General features: G+C 43.7%; 1 protein-coding gene across 2 annotated transcripts in view; it reads right to left on the reverse strand.

The window, feature by feature from the left end:
- TBC1D14 (TBC1 domain family member 14) overlaps positions 1–17300 on the reverse strand; it is a 73931-nt gene extending 56631 nt beyond the window's left edge. The window contains exons 1-2 of one of the 2 annotated variants that reach the window (XM_075420464.1): positions 17086–17300; positions 10838–11573 (exon numbers count right to left, since the gene is read on the reverse strand). In XM_075420464.1, the coding sequence (XP_075276579.1) occupies positions 10838–11573; positions 17086–17128 (779 nt within the window). In that variant the 5' untranslated portion in view covers positions 17129–17300. The remainder of the gene's footprint in view (positions 1–10837; positions 11574–17085) is intronic. The other variant, XM_075420463.1, reaches the window with a different exon arrangement.
- Positions 17301–18979: the final 1679 nt, after the last annotated feature.

Genomic DNA, 18979 nt, shown 5'->3' on the forward strand with positions numbered 1-18979 from the left:
CCTCAGACTATGCAAAGGCAGTCACAGCAGGGTGTGCAATGGCCTTTTAGATAAAGAGTTTGACAGTAAACAGATGTTAATCGTAAGAACTAGGTAAACCCACGTCAAGCACATAAGCGCACTATACGAGATGTCTCCACAGACATTATTTCTCCAGGCATCCAGAAACAGGACATTTCAAGTAACATACAGCACCCATTAAGCAAGAATATATTAAGACAAATTTTATTAAATATTTTCTGCATTGTGAGCAAAAGTGTCCTGCCACCTTACCTGGCATGGTACAATTTCAATTAAGACTATCTAGGAAACATTCTCACACTGGCATGGAATTTAGGCAAAAGGTATAACGCCCTGTTTTCTTTTCATCCTTCAATGACCTTTCCTATTCTGTACTAACCATAATCTTCACAACTTACCCTCAATAAACAGAAGATTCTCACCTCTAGATGTTCCAATTTGGCACTTAAACAATTTTCAGAGGCACAGAAAACAAATACTGGAAAATCAGCAACCTATTCTATCACAGCAATTTTGGTTACCTGATTAGTGGAGAAATAAGACACACAAATCATGATGACTAGGGAACTGATGGACTTGAGAAGAAATTCTTATCAGAAGCCTTACCAAAATCTCCTGAAGAGCCCTAAATCTACATTCTCCACAGGTGAAAGCCAACAGCTGGCACCCATGACCAGATAACACTGGTTTCTAGAAATAATTAACTAGATGCAGTGATCATCAGTTCTTGCATTCTCCCCTCCCAACCCAGATCACCTCTCAGCCTACACTTCTATTAAGAAAAAAAAAAACCAACACACAACAAAACCAAAAAACAACAGAACAAAAGATCGTCAAAAAAGCCCAAGTATTTTGGCTATGGTGAAGAACCTTCATCAACAATAAGATTCCAAAATCACATACAAAAGCAGAGTTTGCAGCATTTTATCTCCAAGAGATTGTCAAGGGTCAAGGTAAAGGAAGAACAATGCCTGGTTTATGGATAAACTAATCCAACAGAAGTAGAGCCAGACAACCTAGAAGTTCACCTACCTGTGAAAGAGGTAACTAATGACAAATCATGTTTCATACATCCTTATCACATTTTATAAACAAACTTTTTCAACTACGGACATTCCCATATGTTCAGTAAGAACAAAGAATGACGACACTGTACAATGTAACAGGTACCTGCAGGTCGGAGAAGAGATTTCCGCAGTTGAGGGAGACAGTAACGCACTACAAGTTAGCAGTACAGGATATCTGAAAGCTTGCAATAGGGTAACTTCAAAATCTCTCTTTAGATCTCTGGGGAAAAAAGCAGGGTTTGACAAACTACTTACCAAGACTACAAAGTTCTATATTCACCTTTTTTCTTAGAGGGTAGCCCTCACTTCAGAGGACAACAACGCACAGCTGCCTGCAGTGAAGTGTCAAAGACATGAAAAGACAAATCAGACAGTAATCCTGCATGTTTAGCAGTTAGGACTGGTTGTAGCAAACCAAGAACTATTTTCCATGTGGATGATGCACAGTGCTAGCCTACCACACTAATGCTGCAGAATTCTCAGAAACAGGAGTTTCAGCAAGTTAGGACTGTCATACAAAAGCAGCATTTGGGTCCAAGTTCAAACTATTAGAGTCAACCAGCTATACTTAATGGTTCTTCGCTAGCTGGCAAAATTTTCAGTTATCCCAATGTTATCAAAATAACCTAAAATGCTATTCCCAGAGCCTGAAAGCAGATTTCTTCATTAATCTGAAGTACTATTACCACACAAACCAAAAATTGAATGAATACATGAAATGGAATAACAGGCTAGAGAGTTGGGCACAGAGGAACCTGATGAAGTTCAACAAGGGCAAGTGCAGGGTCCTGCACCTGGGGAGGAACAACCCCATGCACCAGTACAGGCTTGGGGTGGACCTGCTGGAGAGCAGCTCTGTGGAAAGGAACCTGGGAGTGCTGGTGGATGACAGGCTGACCATGAGCCAGCAGCGTGCCCTGGCTGCCAAGAAGGCCAGTGGGATCCTGGGATGCATTAGGAAGAGTGGGGCCAGCAGGTCGAGGGAGGTTCTCCTCCCCCTCCACTCTGCCCTGGTGAGGCCCCATCTGGAGTACTGGGCTCCCCAGTTCAAGAAAGATGAGGAGCTACTGGAGAGAGTCCAATGGAGGGCTACAAAGATGATGAGGGCACTGGAACATCTCTCCTACGAGGAGAGGCTGAGGGAGCTGGGCTTGTTCAGCCTGAAGAACAGAAGGCTGAGAGGGGACCTCATAAATGCCTACAAATATCTCAAGGGTGGGTGTCAGGAGGATGGGGCCAGACTCTTTTCAGTGGCGCTCAGCGACAGGACAAGGGGCAATGGGCACAAACTGAAGCACAGGAAGTTCCGTCTGAACATGAGGAAGAACTTCTTCCCTCTGAGGGTGATGGGGCACTGGAACAGGCTGCCCAGGGAGGTTGTGGAGTCTCCTTCTCTGGAGATACTCAAAACCCGCCTGGATGAGGTCCTGCTGTAGGTGACCCTGCTTTGGCAGGGGGGTGGGACTAGATGATCCCCAGAGGTCCCTTCCAACCCCTACCATTCTGTGATTCTGTGAAATGTCATTAGCAAGATCAAGAGAAAAAAAATGACTAAAAGCTCTACCTGGTACCCATGAGACTGTATCTCTATCCAGTTTAAGGCCCCTGGACTAAAATAAAGAGAGATCAAAAACTGGAGGAAGTGCAGTGGATGACCACTATGATGGCTGGGTGCTGAAGCCTATGACATACAAGCGAGGACACCGAAAGAGGTGGTCTCTTTTAGCCTAGATGTCCACTCTCAGCGATGCAAACAGAAAAAACAAAAGGCAAAGCAGCAAGCTGCTGCAAGATAAATTCCAACTGGACAAAAAAGGAAAAAAAAAAAAAAAAGAAATCACAGTGGTAGTGGCTAAATCCTGGACCATGTAAGCCTGGAAAGGTTGTGGTAACCCTGTTCTTGGATATACTGACAATTGACGGGACAAGGTCCTGAGGAACATAATCTAGTGCTGGTCAGCCCTGCACTGAGCAGGATGTTACACCAGATGGCTCCAGAAGTCCCTTCTGACCTAAACTGTTTTGTGATTCTGTACTTGCAAAAGGTTGCAGCTCACAAAAAGGAGTCCAAGGACCAAGTAAATACCTTGTCTTACCTCATGACTGTTACCAAGCTCTTATGTTTATTCTGTCAGCTGTCAATGTAAGGTGTGAATGACTCCTTATTTATTGTAGGGTTTTTTCCTTCATTATTCTCAGGTATGGCTCGAAAATTTTTGAAGCACTTAATGACTAGGAAGAGAGGCTTAATATGGATAGTTCCTTAAAACAGCAATGTAACCAATGCCCAAATTGAGTTTAACAGTTCATAACGAAGAATTCATAGATTTTTTTTTCCTGCCAGCAAACTCAACATTTATTTAACAGAACTCTGAATATCCAGAGCAAGGCATAAAAACACATATAGCTGCTCCAGAAAACCCATGGTCTCCAGATACTATTTCTGTTAAACAAGTATGCATCTATACATAGAATTTTATTAACAGATCATTTCTTGTTTGAGCCTTTATAAATACGTTTAGTAACAAAAGTTAATGTTGACTAACTTCCCCACAGATTATGTAACATTGGGAAAGGAAGGGAAACAGTATTAAAAAAGCAATAATCAAGGAGCAAGAATAGATATTTATTCCATCTAATTTCACCCTGCTCACTGCATTTTTCAGAATCTCTAAGCGTACATAACATTCTCTCACCTTGTCAACCCTGAATTAAGTACTCTTGACAGGGTAATTTTTTTATCATTTCTGTACTTGCAATAACAGTTGATATTGCTGATAAGGAAAGGAAGGAACAAGAAGTCAGTTGAACATTAAACGGTATTTTGGTTAGACAGATAGAAAGACAGAGTGTCACATGGCAGTGATTGTATGGATATTCTGCCTCTTCCCCACTGCCCATCCACTTCTTCTCATAGCTCCTTTTGACGCTGGGAAACATCAGGAAAGTTCTTGTGAATTAACCAAAGATATGAAGTCCATCTAACCCACTAATTCACTAAACCTTCATATAGACAACAAATCAGAATTAAAACAGACCTTAATTTCATCCATCTGAATTAGTTCCTGAAGTCTTGTATACATCTATCAAAATGTATGTAATCCTTACTCTTTCTATTCAAAAGCAAGTATGTAGAATGCGTAGAACTGAACAACTGCAAGCTTTCCAAAAGGCAGCCTCACACAGAAGATGAAGAAGGAACAGGGGGAAAACCATTATAGCTGAATGCTGCAAACAACATAGAACACCCATCTATGCTACAAATCTCATTCACTAGCCGGTGTCAGACTTTTGTAATGCTTCCCACCAGCCCCTAGAAAAGAAACATTCACATTTGACTTTATTTTAAATAATAACTGGATCACATTAAGTCCTCACTTACTGCACAGTTTTGTATCATTGCTAAAAAAACCCCAAACTCAAAGTACTGACGAGCAGATTTTCATTTATCTTACTGTCCTAGTTTCAGCTGGGGTAGAGTTAATTTCCTTTCTGGTATCTGGTGTAGCGCTGTGTTTTGGTTTGGGGATGAAAACACTGTTGGTAACATACTGATGTTTCTAGTTGTTGCAAGGCAGTCAAGGACTTTTCAGCTTCTCACGCTGCCCAGTGCACAAGACGCTGGGAAGGGACAGAGCTAGGACAACTGACCCCACGGACCAAAGGGGATATTCCATACCATATGACGTCATGCTCAGCATATGAGCTGGGGGAGCTGGCAGGGGGCAGTGATCGCTGGTCAGGGACGGGCTGGGTATTGTTCATCGGGTGGGGAGCAACTGAATTGCGCATCACTTGTTTTGTACATATTCTTATTACTATTATTGTTATGATTATAATCTCTTCCTTTGCTTTCCTATCAAACTGTCTATCTCAACCCACAAGTTTTACTTTTTTTTCCCCCATTCTCCCCAGCCCACAGCAGGTGGATGGGGGTGGTGAGCAAGCGCCTGCATGGTGCTTAGTTGCCAGCTGGGGTTAAACCATGATGAACAAATAACTTCCAACAAGCCTCTTATAGTTTTGCTGTTGAGTAACTGAAAACAGTTTCACACAAATAGGTGTTTAAATACAGCAGGTTTTATCTGCAAAAGCAACTTCCCTTTAGAATAAAGGGCTGCACATCAAGTAAGATTTAGTGCAAAATTTAAGGAAGATCTAATAGAACAATAATTCTAAACAAAAGTTAGATTTATTTCACCTATCAAGGGAAAATAGGAATTAAAATTAACACAAATAGTTTCAGTTCAACATCCAGTGAAAAACAGGCCACAGGACAAAGTTCAAAACTCGACACAGGGAACTAGAGCATAGCAATTCTGAAAGCTGTATCATTCCATTTTCAACCTTTATCAAAAGAAAAGGCCGTTGTCATTGTAGAACCCAAAGTTTGTACCTATGGAAGATCTGCTTTGAGAGAGAATGTTTATTTCACAAAAAATCTGTTACTTTTCTTTTGCTCTACGCAGAGACGTGACAGTAAGTGATAGCAAGGAGAGGACCACTAGTCTTTTGTTTCAAGCAGACAGAAAGCCGACTTTCAAATAAGTAGTATTCAAAACCACATCACAAAGACTAAAGCACTGATCATCAGATGAGCATGCCTGAATGCCTCATGGGCTGCTGAAGTATTGTTTCCAGCATCATCTGCTAATACAGATTCTCAGTGCTTCCCACACCACTAAAACATAAGCTTGTTTGCCTTCCTCTCTCCCCAGCCTTTGTAAATGCCCGTTATTGACAACAATTAGCTCAAAATGCACCCAGATAAAGTAGTGGGGAGGGATGAAACTGCCATTGAACTCCTCTTTTCCCTCCAGGAGAGTGAATGCCAGGGGGTCAGGCAACCGCAGCCCCAGGAAGCCCGCGCTGGGTGCCTGTGCGGGTTCCCTCTGTCAGAGGCTGGGTTTCGGGAGTCCTCCCTCCCAGCTTCTGAACGACTCCACCTGCAGCTCAGCTAGGGTTTGTTCATTTGCGGTTAGAAGCAGAGTACTCATATCCTCCCCCACAACACACCCAGCTCTTTCTGTCCCTCCTCCTACACACTTCAGTCCTGTTCTCAGCCTACCTCCTCCTGAATAGCCTATACTCTAACAGGCTTCATTTCACATAAAACATGCACAGAAGAGGAGACAACATTACATGTAAAGTTTAATATCACCAATTACCGAATCAAAATTATTTTAATCCTTTCTCTTCCCTTCTGTGATCACTGAATTCCCTTTTTGGGGAAATCAACAGTACAATGCTCCTTGTTCCACCTTCCTTTCAACACCAAAATTAGACAAACCCAATAAGCTGGCCTGTCATTAAAAGCAACAAATGGCATTATGAAAAGGTCCTATTCATTAACACACATGACTTATCTATGGTATCAATGGACCTCATTCCTTAAACTCAGAACTCCCAATTAAATGTGACCAGTCACCCCAAAACATGTATGTGTGTGTGTATGTGATATAAATGTAAGACCTGCATGATTTCAAATTTAATGCTGAAACCAGTAGTTACCACTGTGACACTTAAGCCCTTTTTCTTCTCAGACTACAAGGCCACAGTCTGGACTAGGTTTGTGCTTCTATGTATGGTATAGGATGCCAATCCTGCTTCAGCAGCTTTCTATCAGAAATACAGAGATTCTTTGGAAACAGTAAAACATATTCTTCTTAAAGCCCTTTATTTCACATGTAGTCCCTATTCTCTGTAGAGGTTTCCTGAGATCCTGCTACTTAGAACATTCAAATAAAAAAAAAAAAAAGAAAGATGAACCAGATTCCTGGAAAAATAGACAATATCCACAGCAGTGGACTAAATAAAGACTTTGGATTCTTGTAGTCCATTCAAAAAGAAGGGAACTGCATCACTTATTATTTCGCTGAACATAGTCCTAGTCCTTTTTACGATCCTTTTGTGCATAACCATAAAAAGCCTCATCCTCGCTCTCCAAAATGATAAATGAAAAATACAACTTCTACAGTAAGATCACAACAGTTCTGATTCAGCAAAGCTGTTTAAAAATCCTAGCATTTAAAAACTCTGTGTTTCAGCAGCACTGCAGAGAAGCAAAGTCCAAAGGTAAAACTCATTAACCCACACCACTCCGGGTCACTAGGGCAAAGGGACAGACAAGCCACCGATTCTTCAGTCTACCAGTCAATTATTTGCTCACACTATTTCTCAAGCCAAGTTCCTGCATGCATATATTCAAACGAAGGAAATTAATTCAAACTCATGCTTTATATGAAAGACTTCCAGCCTTTCAGAGCTGATACAAGTACACGCGACACTTGAAAACCACCAAGGTGTCAGGCTTCTTTGTTAGCAGTCAGCATTACAGCTGCTTTCAGAAGCAATAATCGATTTTCATGTGCTAACCTGGAGCCTAATGAGAGCACTGGTACTCCACCTAGCACTGTGCCTGTGATGCCTTAAGCTCTTTCAAGAGAAAAGCAATGCATACACAAGCAAGAAAGCAGTCTCTCTTTCCCACTTTGGATGTTCCTGCCACACCCAAAGAAGCATATAACAACCTGAGGGAACAACCACACCTTTCAGAGTCTCAAATGGCTGAAGAGAGCCACTGAGCCAGAGGTGCAGTCCAGGAAACTTTCTTCACCACAGTGCCCAAGAAGGCAGGGCAGGACCACTCCATTCCCAAGTGCCCTTGAAAGTGCACGGATGGACAGGCAAGTGGGGTTCTCCTTTCTTCGATCTCCTCTGTAACTCAATGTTCTACCACAGCCCTCAGCCAACACCAACACTTCACATCACAGTCATTATTACCACAAGTGACATGGAACACACAGCCTCATGCACAGTGCACGTGCACACATGCATATGGTCTCACAAGGAAAAATAAATCTACAGAGATCCAAGAAATAATTTAACATTCCAAAGCAGGTGCTTCTCTAAGCATGTTCTTGATACCATAGAAGATTTACCCTTAAATGATACATAGCCAGCTTAGGTGCATGTTACCAAGAACCAGAGGCATCTGATTTTTGTCAGTGTTATATTTGCAGGCAGCTGCAAATCTTAACTGACATATCCAGAGCAAACTTTGTCTTGACAAGTTCAGAGAAACCAACACATTCTCTGATGACAGACAGGGTTCAATACAAGCACAGCTCCCATTCCAAGAAACAAGGTTTCTGCTTTTACCAAATGTCAACAACTTGAGCAAAATCTAAGCTGATTCATCTCTGCTGTCAGTGGTTCAAACCTGTACCCCATTACCCAGAGGAGCCCTCAAAGAGCTAAACCTGCAGATGAAGGCTGAAAGCCCTTGCACTGCAGCCTCACACCACAAACATCGGTCTGCTGGGAAGTAGAAAGGCTGTGTACAAACCACTCAACTGCTTGTTCTTCCACATTTGTGCACAAGTGTGCCGGCCACTGACCAAAGCCAAAGCAATTTGGCTTTCTCCTGCCATAGTTCATCACTGGTTTTAAAAAGAGAAGGTTTACACACTTAACCTGCAAGACTGAATCTCAAGTGAAACTCCTTTCAGCACAGAGCGACGTGCTGAGAACATGCTCCTCTCTGGGGCTTTGTTTATACCTACCACCGCAGGACTTTTTACAAACCACTTTAAGAAGCTCCCTTCCCAGCAAGCTGGTCTTCAAAGACACTATTCCAAATGCCTCCTCCTCGTCTAACACAGTACACAAACCCTGGCACACAGTGCAGGGTGAGCTAGGTAGGAAGGCCCCAGAAGGCAGTTACTTTCACACAAAACACTGCAGGGCCCAAGTTCATTTACTGAAGTACTCGGTTAAGCCCTGGGAATCCAAGCACCGTAATAAAGGCCACAGAACTCCAGGGAACAGGGACTGTATGGGATCATTAGAGGAAACAATTACACCCCATGGACAGCAGATTGCAAATATCAACAAAAACTAGCAACAGCATGTTTTGATCCTTAACAACGTTGACAGCATAAATATAGACAGTACTCCCCATGGCATGGAAGGACCTCAGAAGCTCCCTGCTTGTGCAATACCTGTGAAACTCACGGCTAGGTCGTACAACATAAGAGAATGGATGCACAAAATACAGGTGTGTGCTGTGCAAGTACAGGCAAAAAGTGAGCAACTCTTGTTTTCAAAACAGAGCAGAAAGTGGATGTTTAAGGGAAGGATATGAAAGGCCATGTTACAGACAGAGCACCTGGAATTTCAAAGCCGATCACCTAGTTTGAACTTAATCCTCATATTCCATGATATGAGGTGGTGACCAGGATTAGTAAGGTCAGCCTTTGTTCTCTGGAATTCCATGTGCCTGAAAAGATTCCGGTTAAAAAGCTCAGTCTAATGACTACCACCGTTTCTGTAACACTGCCAAAACTACCAAAGACTACACTAGCACAGAATTTGGACAGATGGATTTATTTTGTTGGATGAGAAAATCCGAGAAGCGGTTAAACATCCTACTTTGAGCAGGGTCTAAATAAGCCTGTTCCACTGTGCTCCCTCCAAGCTGAAGGACAGCATTTGTTTGAGGTAGCAGTTGTGCTACCAGAATGGGTAACAAAAGTTCATGCTTTGAAGTGCCGAGAAGCCTCTTGCTTCAGAATTAAGTCTGGTTCCATAGCAACAAACAGACACAGGTCCACAAAAGCTTCAGCACCTCAAACACGACTGATGACTGAAGTTCTGCTGCACAATAGTCTAACTTTAACCGAAGAATAAAAATCAATGAAGGCTTCAGCTAGTTTAGTAGATCTAAAGAAAGTGCTTTTCTTAAGCTTTGCAAATAAGGCAGCCTTTCAAAGAATGATGTTTGCCAATTCTCTAAATATTCTATCAGCCTATCCATCTCATGCAAAAAAAAAACAGTTTACATGAGGAAAAAAACATTAGCTGAAGCAATCACATGTTCAAAAAAGGTTAGATACAGCCAACTCTGCTTGTTGTCTAAGGTTTATTTCTAGAACTGCTTCTTCAAGATTTACCATGCTTCAGACATTATATCCTAAAGAGACATTAAATAAATAAATAAAAACAAAAAAAACACCAACAATAACCCAAACTCCAAGAAGCACACTAGTTCTTTTCCTCATTCACCACTTCACTAGGTATCTGTATTTAGAATACCTTATTGTTCATACAAGGGCCACATATAGTAACTGCTTTAGTGGCGAATGATTTCAACAACTGAGTGACAAAATGTCAGATGTTCTCATTCATACAAAAATGAAGACAAAAGGTATTAACAAAACTATAACTGAGATTTGAAAAATCGTAGTAGCCATGCAAGTGTTCGGCAAGTATTTGTATTTTAAGGTTCATACACTTACACTGATCAATAAAAAACTCCATCACTGCTAGACCACTTCTGAATCCTTAGATGTCAAAGCTCTTCAATGTAGGTATGGATCCTTCCTATACTTACCTATTATGGGACATGAGATTAAGGACCTTGGCCAAAATCACAAAAGATCTCACTGGAGCAGCCATCAAAAAACCTTGTTCAGAACTCATTTTACTGCAGTGTAGAGGGAATCCTTTAAGAAGATCTAAGATGCTTCCATATACCATAAAGATATTACAGAGTAGGATTCAGAGCCTTAGTCCCTAGGAATATTTGCTGACTTACTCGGAACAGAAAAAAATATGTTGTTAACACCTATTGAAATTAAAATAGCAAGCTATTACCTCTTTCAAAGTAGAATATCACACAAGACCTTTCTCCTATGAACTTACTTATCCAACTGCTAAAATACAAATATATTTTACAGAAACATTACCTGGCAAAGAAGTTTGTAAAAGGTCCCAATATTTTTCGTTTACTGTCCACGTCTGCCTCTTGACAACACTCCTGTTGGCTCTGATCGTTGGTCTCTTTAGTGGAATTCAGGGTAACATCCGAGAAGTGCGCCTCATCAGTCTCAAGATTCACAATTGCACTTGAACTGCTCGTGACCACAAAGTCCAAAATGTCTTCATTGCTAACTGATAAAGTTGTTGACAGTTCTGTGCTAAGACTAGAAACACTACAGACAGAGATATCATCACTTCGATTCAGAGTTTTTGAAGTTGGACTATAAAGTTTGACAGTGTCATACCCAGTTCTTGGGAAGGTAGAGGATTTTCGCACGGCATGGTCATGTTCAGAAGTCAGAGACTGTGGAGGCACATAAGACGGCAGTGTGCATGCGCTCTGAAAAGCCCTGTCAGACACAATTTCAGGTTCTGACTGCTTTCTCTTCACATTTAACACACTGCAATGAACAGGCTCTGGATTTCCTATTTCCAGAGTTGGAATACCAGAATCCACTGATTTAAGGCTATGACAATCTTCTACAGCACTGGACAGCTGGCCAGGCCCATACTCCGGCAATGAGAGAGATCTCGGGGTCCCAGAGTTCACGTGTTGAAGGCCCTGGACACTGCTGCCCACTCTTGCGTCCAGAATTCCCATGAAGCTGAAACCATTTAAGGAGTTGGATAAACTTACATCAGTTGTCTTGGCCCAACTGGTAACTGGTTAAACAGAAAGAAAAGACAATTTTATGAGTTTGCAGGAAGGTTGTGGTTTGTTCTTTGTTGTTTGTTGCTTTTTTTAAATACACTCAGTCCTGACATAATTTAGGCTTTCAATTAAAAGTTAGTCGTTTTCTCTTGCACATGATTACTGTCCCTTCTCCCTGCTTGAACAAGCAGGGCAATGGCAACTTAAATTAGGCTTCTAGAAAACATCAAGCATGAAAAGCTTTTCATAAGCAGTTTGTGTGCCAGTGTTTGCTTCGTATATATCTCCTGAGAGTGAAACTACATACCATAAAAACTGCAGTACTTTAATGTTCCATGTCAGTATTAAGACAAATATTTAAAATGTATTTTTATGTAGTCATAAACACATATTTACTACAATTGGGGCTACAAAACTTGTTTCCATACACTTAGACCAAAATTCTGAAGTGCTCATTTAAACAGAATTCCTTAGAATTCTTCTGGAGACCATAAAACTGATAATAAATTTGTCACTGAAATGGAATGCATAATATATCAGTTTTGCATTAAGCAAAGAGATGCAAAATCTAGCTATAAAGCTATCCACATACTCAACGTTTTCATCATACACATGATGCACTTCATCAGTGCACGTACAGTAAAACAGACACTTGCAAATATATTGTATTTACTGCACTCAAGGATCGCTGTCCTTCATATTTGCAATGTACATTCACAGTGTCTTCCCAGGGGCTGCCAGCAGGACAGTTAACCCAGTCAGTGCCCCACTTCCAGCCTAAATCTGAGCAACCCTCAAAGACAAGGCAGTCAGGTATGAGCTGCAGGTCAGATGTACTTTCCTCGTGGGCAAATGCAGCCTTTCATAAACCTGGAACGCCATCAGGACTGCTGCCCTGGCTCCCAAAACTCCTACCAACCCTTTAAAACATAGGATTATTATTGCGACATTACATACATCTTCTCTTTCTATATGAACCGTTAAAGTATCTACAGCTCTGCTGAATTTCACAATGTAATTACTCTGCAGCAATTGGCAGAACAAATATGCACATACTGCTTCGGTTTCTTCACTCTGAGGTACTCTGCGCTAAGTGTGAAGGAGTGAAGAGTACTCCTCCCATGTTGCAAACAGCTTGCTTTCTAGATGGATTTTTCTGCAGTTCCTGATGCCTGATCTCCTGCTCCTCGTCTCCTATTCTCTCTCACGTGTAGTACAATTTCAGGTGCCAGTTGTTCTCTAGGAGGTCCTCAACATATTCTACTTTTAAAAAACAAACACTCCCCCAAAAAAACCCAAACCCAAAACAAAACCCAGGAATCTCATTTGGGAAAACGGGATCCTCCCAGCAGTTCCAAACCACTGGCTAATGGCACCTGAGCCCTGCCAAACACTGCCCGTTCTTAGATCCAAGCCCATCCATACGCTCTGGCTTTGTGCTACTGACAGGCAGTAAGTGACAGAAAACACATTTCAAACATATTCCACTGGTCCAAACTGTAAGGATTTTTACCACAAGCTCTCAGTCACATGAATAGTTCATGAATCCAAACGTACTTCGTATGCTGTACCAACTCTTTAGCTTACTACACAAATGCCATTCACTAGCTGATCCGCCACTCCAGTTCAATCCACTCGTAAGTGTAGGGAAGTCAAGTAGAAACAACCCTGGATATTTAATCTTTTAGACCTTTCAGAACCTTTTAACAGCGAACTATGTACTACCCATCCAAATCAATCATTACATCAATTGCCTAATCCTCTGGATACACAAGGTTTCAAATTAATTGTTTTGACTAAAAAGCTTGTGAAGCTGTACACTTTTCTTATAGAGTTGCTATAGCAACTTTTCTTTTTTCACATTACCATGGTTTGAAAAGTTTCCATCCCCTGCAATTTAAAGAATTGATGTCTCAAGGTAGCTAGCAAACCCAGTACATTATGAATCTCCCTGTTCACTAAATTAAAATTGCAAGGGCCAGCGAAAAAAGCAAACAGAAAACCCTGAACAACAATCCTTGAATACAGGCAACAAACTATTCTACTTCATTAAGTCAACTGTGATGGTCGAAGTGTGCAAGTATGACATAACATGGACCATTATATATAATTACTGTTGCATATCCCTAGCTCTCCTGCTCTCCGATCTTCTGTTTGGATTCACTTATTTTTCTAACATAAGTCTGACTGTTCTCTCATCGCCATGCGCAACCACCCCTTCATACACATTATATTACTCTTTAAACCAAGAGCCCACCCAGCCCCAAGGTTACTCTACAGCATGCATACACACACACACACACACACACACACTGTGGAACTGTATAAGCAAGGGTGCAGGTGTTTGCTTTATCACAATTCATACTTCTTAATGCATCCAGACAATGTAGTCCAGAAAACAAAGTTCAGAAATGTCATCAGCCAGGAACAACTTCGATGTTGTTTGGGTAAATAACGTAAGAATGTTGCCATAACAAAGTCCTTCAGTGACTGCCTTCACTTCTGGTCAATGATTTTCCCAAGTAGCAGCCAGTACTCAGTTTAATTGCATGGCTCTTCTCGACTAAGCTTATAAATGGTCAGCATTCAGGCAGCCTTGGAAGAGCCAGTAAATACAGTAGCTCTAGAGGCCAAACAATTCTGTAAACAAGAGAGTTCAAAGAGAAGTGAAAATACATTTCCACGCAGGGTACTGAAACTATTTTAACTTAGCTTGGTAATTTTTTAAGCAAGAAATTTAACAGGAAGAGATCCTTTAAACAGGCAACCAGTAAATGCAGAAGTATGTAACCGCTACAGCTTGCTGGAGCAAATTATGAAATAACAAGCTACAAAGGTTTTACACAGTTCAGCGAAACTGTGGGAAGCTTTGCAGTACACCCATCAAGGGTTTTAAATGAAAACTTGAGATGTAATCCGTTGTCAAAAACATACATGAGAACTCCTTGATTCATTTTGCATTTGGTTGTTGTAGGATTGTTTTAAGGATGTAGTGAAGTGATATTTATACTCCTTATTTTAGCAGCCTCACTGGTAAGTGCACAATCTGACAACTAATGTCAAATATTCCAAGTGTCATGTGTTCCAATACTAACTTCTTTCCATAATTTATTAACGTAATATTATTGTAATATTATCATCACAGCAAACATAGCATTATTAAAGTAGTAGAATAATAAACTATTGAGAAAGAAGAAGCAATTTTGTCTGCACAACATCAATAATCCCCATGGTTTACTTAAATATATTATCATCTAAATAAAATTGGTATTTGAAATTCTTAATATCCTGTGTCTTACAGGAATCATGATCTCCTAAGTATGAATATCCCAGAAGCAGGTAACAAGGGAAAGGCAGATAGGAAAATACAGCAGAGGTCACAAGAGGCAATGTGAGAGTAGGTACATATTATTTACACATTAACTCTTCCAACATAAGCGCTAAGGGGCACCAGATGAAAACAGATTTGTAGCCAGGTTCAGAATTAACATCAGGACATAGCTATTCACGCAAAGCGTAGCTGAACTGCATAACTCTTGCCACAGTACTCTGTGAATGCTAGAAGTTTACGTGTAAGCTCACGGAAGAAAAATACCACTGAGGATTTCTAAACAATGAGAAACTCAGGAAGTCCCTGAACTGCTAATGTCAGAACTTCAGGGAAATATCAGTGCACAGGAGTCCTGCTTTTAGGCCCCGTCCCAGGTAAATTCTTCCGTCTGACAGGCGGAGTTCTGGTCCATCCCGGTACAACTGTCCATGCAGCCTGACATTCCCCAGATTCTGATCATGGCATGCAAGAAGGCATGTTCTGACAATAACCACAGCCTTTAAAACAGATTTTGACTTTACGTATCACCCAACCACACAGAGGGAACAAGCTGCTTATAATTTCTAAGGTCTGGAATAAAATGGCGTTTTAACCCATTTTAATGAAGAATTTAAAGAAAGTTAACAGCAGTGCCAGACCGTGAAGAGTAGAACAAAGATCAGAAAGATGCCAACTCAAGCCACGTTCTTCCTAGTTTGCTGTGACTTGCAATGCAACTTAAGCAATGAACGCGCTAAGAAGGAAGGGTAAGACAACTATGTACAAAACAGGCTTTCCATCTTCCTGCCTTACAGGAATGAGAAGAATGGTTTATGTATAGTGCTCAGTTCTCTAAGAGTTAACATCTTAAATGTTACCATCTAGTCTCTTCAATGCATACCTGTGCCAGGAACTTGTTTAAAAAAAGTTTTTAAGAGCAAGGAATTGACTCAATTACAAAGTTGCAACTGTATTTTTCTCTTCCTGAAGGAAAAACATATTAAATAAAAAGTGAAGGTTTAAACTCTCCATGCATTTGACAGCATTTTTATTGAACGTATCAAGAAACCCATTGCTTGCTCTCAAGTGCAAGTCCAGGTGACCTGACTGCACAAGAGCACCAAACCCGGTTTTGTTTATTAAACATTTCTTGGTTCAGGTTGTTCACGTTCTAACAGCCACAGCACTGCCGACACTGAAAAATTCCCGAGCCTACAAAACAGCCTGGCTTTCGACAAAGGATGAGAATCAGACACAGCGATCAAGGCTACACATGTAAGCACTGCCAAAACTTTAATGGCGAAAAGAAATGGGATTTTTTTTTTTTTTTAATTAAGAAGTCTTTTACCTAACTCCCAGCCGGCGTCCTTCGCAGAGCGTGAGCTTTACAAACCTGACTCTCGAGCGGAGCACTTGGCGAGCGATCATAAGCGAACCATTCACCGCTTTTCCACCTTTTTGCCACATCAGCCAGGCCATACAAATGAGTCACAGCGTGCCCGTAAAGCCTCTGTTCCAGAAGTAGTTCACAGGGCCTTTTTTTCCTCCCCACACCAGTATTACCGAAAAATCTGAGGCCACGTTAAAATCAGCAGCGGCGTCACGAGAACTTCAGCTCGTGTTTGCTGTAGTTCTGTTTGGTCTTTGGCAATCGCCTAGGAGACTTTGGTTTGGGAGAGAGGCAGGGAGAGCTGGAAGCTGCTTCCTTTCCACGGGCTTTCAGGCTGACCCGACACCGCAAAGGCTTCCTGGCTAGCAGCCTTCGTTTAAAAAAACAAAACCCCAAAAAACAGAACACCCAACCAATGCCTTTCCTCAAAGCCTTGAGGAAGCAACGCTCGCCCTCCTCCGCGGTCTTCAAACCGCCCGGCGAAGACTCCGGCCGCGCCGAGCTGCTCCTCGGTAACTTTCTCAGGCAGCCCCTCAGCGCCGGGCTCTGCTCCCGCCCGGCCCCAGGCAGCCCCTCGCTGCCGGGCTCTGCTCCCGCCCGCCCCGGAGCCGTCCGCTCGCCCCCCGGGCTCTGCTCCAGCCCACCCCGGAGCCGCCCGCTCGCCCCCCGGGCTCTGCTCCCGCCCGCCCCGGAGCCGTCCGCTCCCCCCCTCCGGGGCCCTGCCCCTCACCCCGACCGGTGCCGCCGCGCTCCCCCCGGCCCCGGCGGGGCTGCGAGCCGCCGCCCGAGGAGGAAGAGCCACGCAGAAACTTTGACGCCTCACCGGGGTAGCGCTGCCCTCCCTCGCTCTCCTCATGCTGGGCCATGCCCAGCCCGCCCCACAGCTCCTGCTGCGGCGGGACTAGGAGGCGGCCGGGCGGTCCATGTCGCTCTCCGGCCCCCGCAGAGGAGCGGCGGGTTCAGCGGGGGTGAGGCGCCGCAGCCCCCGCCCGCCGGGCGCCCTCTCCGCGCGGCGCAGGGCCTCCCATGGCGGCCGCCCCGGCGGCGGGCAGGGTGCGGCGCGGCGCACACCTGGCGGCGGGCTTTGCGGGCGGGACAGGTGCCGGGCTCCTCCCAGGACGCTCCGGTCCCCGCGGCTCGGCCTCCGCCGCTCCCGCTCCCCAGCGCGGCGGTGACAAGCGCCGCCCGCCGGGCGAGAAAACGCCTGCGCGGCAGGCGGCGGGGAGGCGGCCGCCGGGCGCCGGGGCTGAGCGCCGGCCGCCATTTTGAATCGCCTCAGCGCGCCCGAGGTGGGGGAGCGCGGCGGGGGCGGGTGGTGCCTGCCCGGCTCAGCCGCGGCGGAGGCGGTGGGGTGGCCCCGGGGCGCAGAGGGCGTTGAAGAGCGGTGGGCTCGGACCAAGGGTGCTCGGGCAGAGGCGTTCCGCGCCCGGCGGTTGCCCCTGCCCTGCGTTACCGGCAGCGCGGGGGGCCGGGCTGTGCCGGGGCGGCGGGAGGCCCCCGGGGCGGCAGGAGGCCCTCACGGTCCTGGCTGCGGTTGGGAGGAAAGCACAATTTGGTGAGTTTTGCAAGTTTGGACTGGTGGAGGTCTGGGGCCCCAAGTGGAGGTGTATCCATAGCTCTGGAACTGACCTGTAATGCCGAAAGTGGAGGCTCTACGGTGGAGATTGCTCTTCCAGCAGGCTTGATTTACCTTCACCTTCCACCTCAAAGCGCTCTCTTTTGGCGTTTGCATAGTCAACCCAGCGTGCACACCCCTTCTTCTCTCCACCTCCAGGCTGAACTCAAAGGAGCAATCGGTACCTTGCAGGAGCAGAACTCTCACGTTGCCTTACCATCTTGGAAACTCCTCATTCTTTCAAAAGTCCTACGCGTTTTTCACCTAGACTCAGTGATCAAGTCTCTAGAAGGGCAGTAAGATAAAGCTGTCCCCCATCTTAACTGCGGGTGTAAGTAACCAGCCTCTCATCGCCTCACACCTCTTAGGTCTGCCCTGAAGCGGGAAGTGTGAGTGCAGCAAATGCAGGAATATCTGAACTTGTGTTAATGTAATTAGTTCACTATCCAGAAGAGCAAAGTGGTAATTGTTCAAGCATTGATGTGGGCAAGTTTCACCTAAAGAAACTGTGAGAAACTGAGGTAAACTTGTACGGAAGTATTTGCCACCATGACCCTGTCGACACTGGTTCCATGCTGTCAAGATGTGAATTAGGTCATTATCAAGATGAGAAGTAGGCTCTGAAAACCTACCACCAACCAAAACTTACACCTCTACAGATACTTTCTGTGACTGGGTCAGATAAATTTCAGTGCTTGTTCTGCTGGATTTCTAAGATGGGTATCAACATAATTAAGATTGGCACTAATTTCTCCGTATCTTTCTTTGACAATGACTGCTGCCTCTGCAAGACAGCTTGCATATTACTATTAAAAGAAGGTAAATAAAAGCAAAACAGCTTTGAAGCACTATAAACTTGTTTATATGCAAGAGACATACTGTTTTGGAGCATATGCTGTCACTAACTCTTTTTCCAGTATTAACGCTTTCCTTCTGTTTTTGAGACTGCGAATCAATGCTTCTGTTGGAGCAACCAGAAGACTGTAGTGTCATCATAGTATCATCAAACCTGAGTCAATGCTGTTAGGTTCCATGGGTAAATAACAGAATGGAAGTATGGAGTCATGAATTCTGCAAGTCTGCAGAGTGTCTCCAAAGGAAA

This window comes from Opisthocomus hoazin, chromosome 5, assembly GCF_030867145.1.
Source record: "Opisthocomus hoazin isolate bOpiHoa1 chromosome 5, bOpiHoa1.hap1, whole genome shotgun sequence".
Classification (NCBI taxonomy): domain Eukaryota; kingdom Metazoa; phylum Chordata; class Aves; order Opisthocomiformes; family Opisthocomidae; genus Opisthocomus; species Opisthocomus hoazin.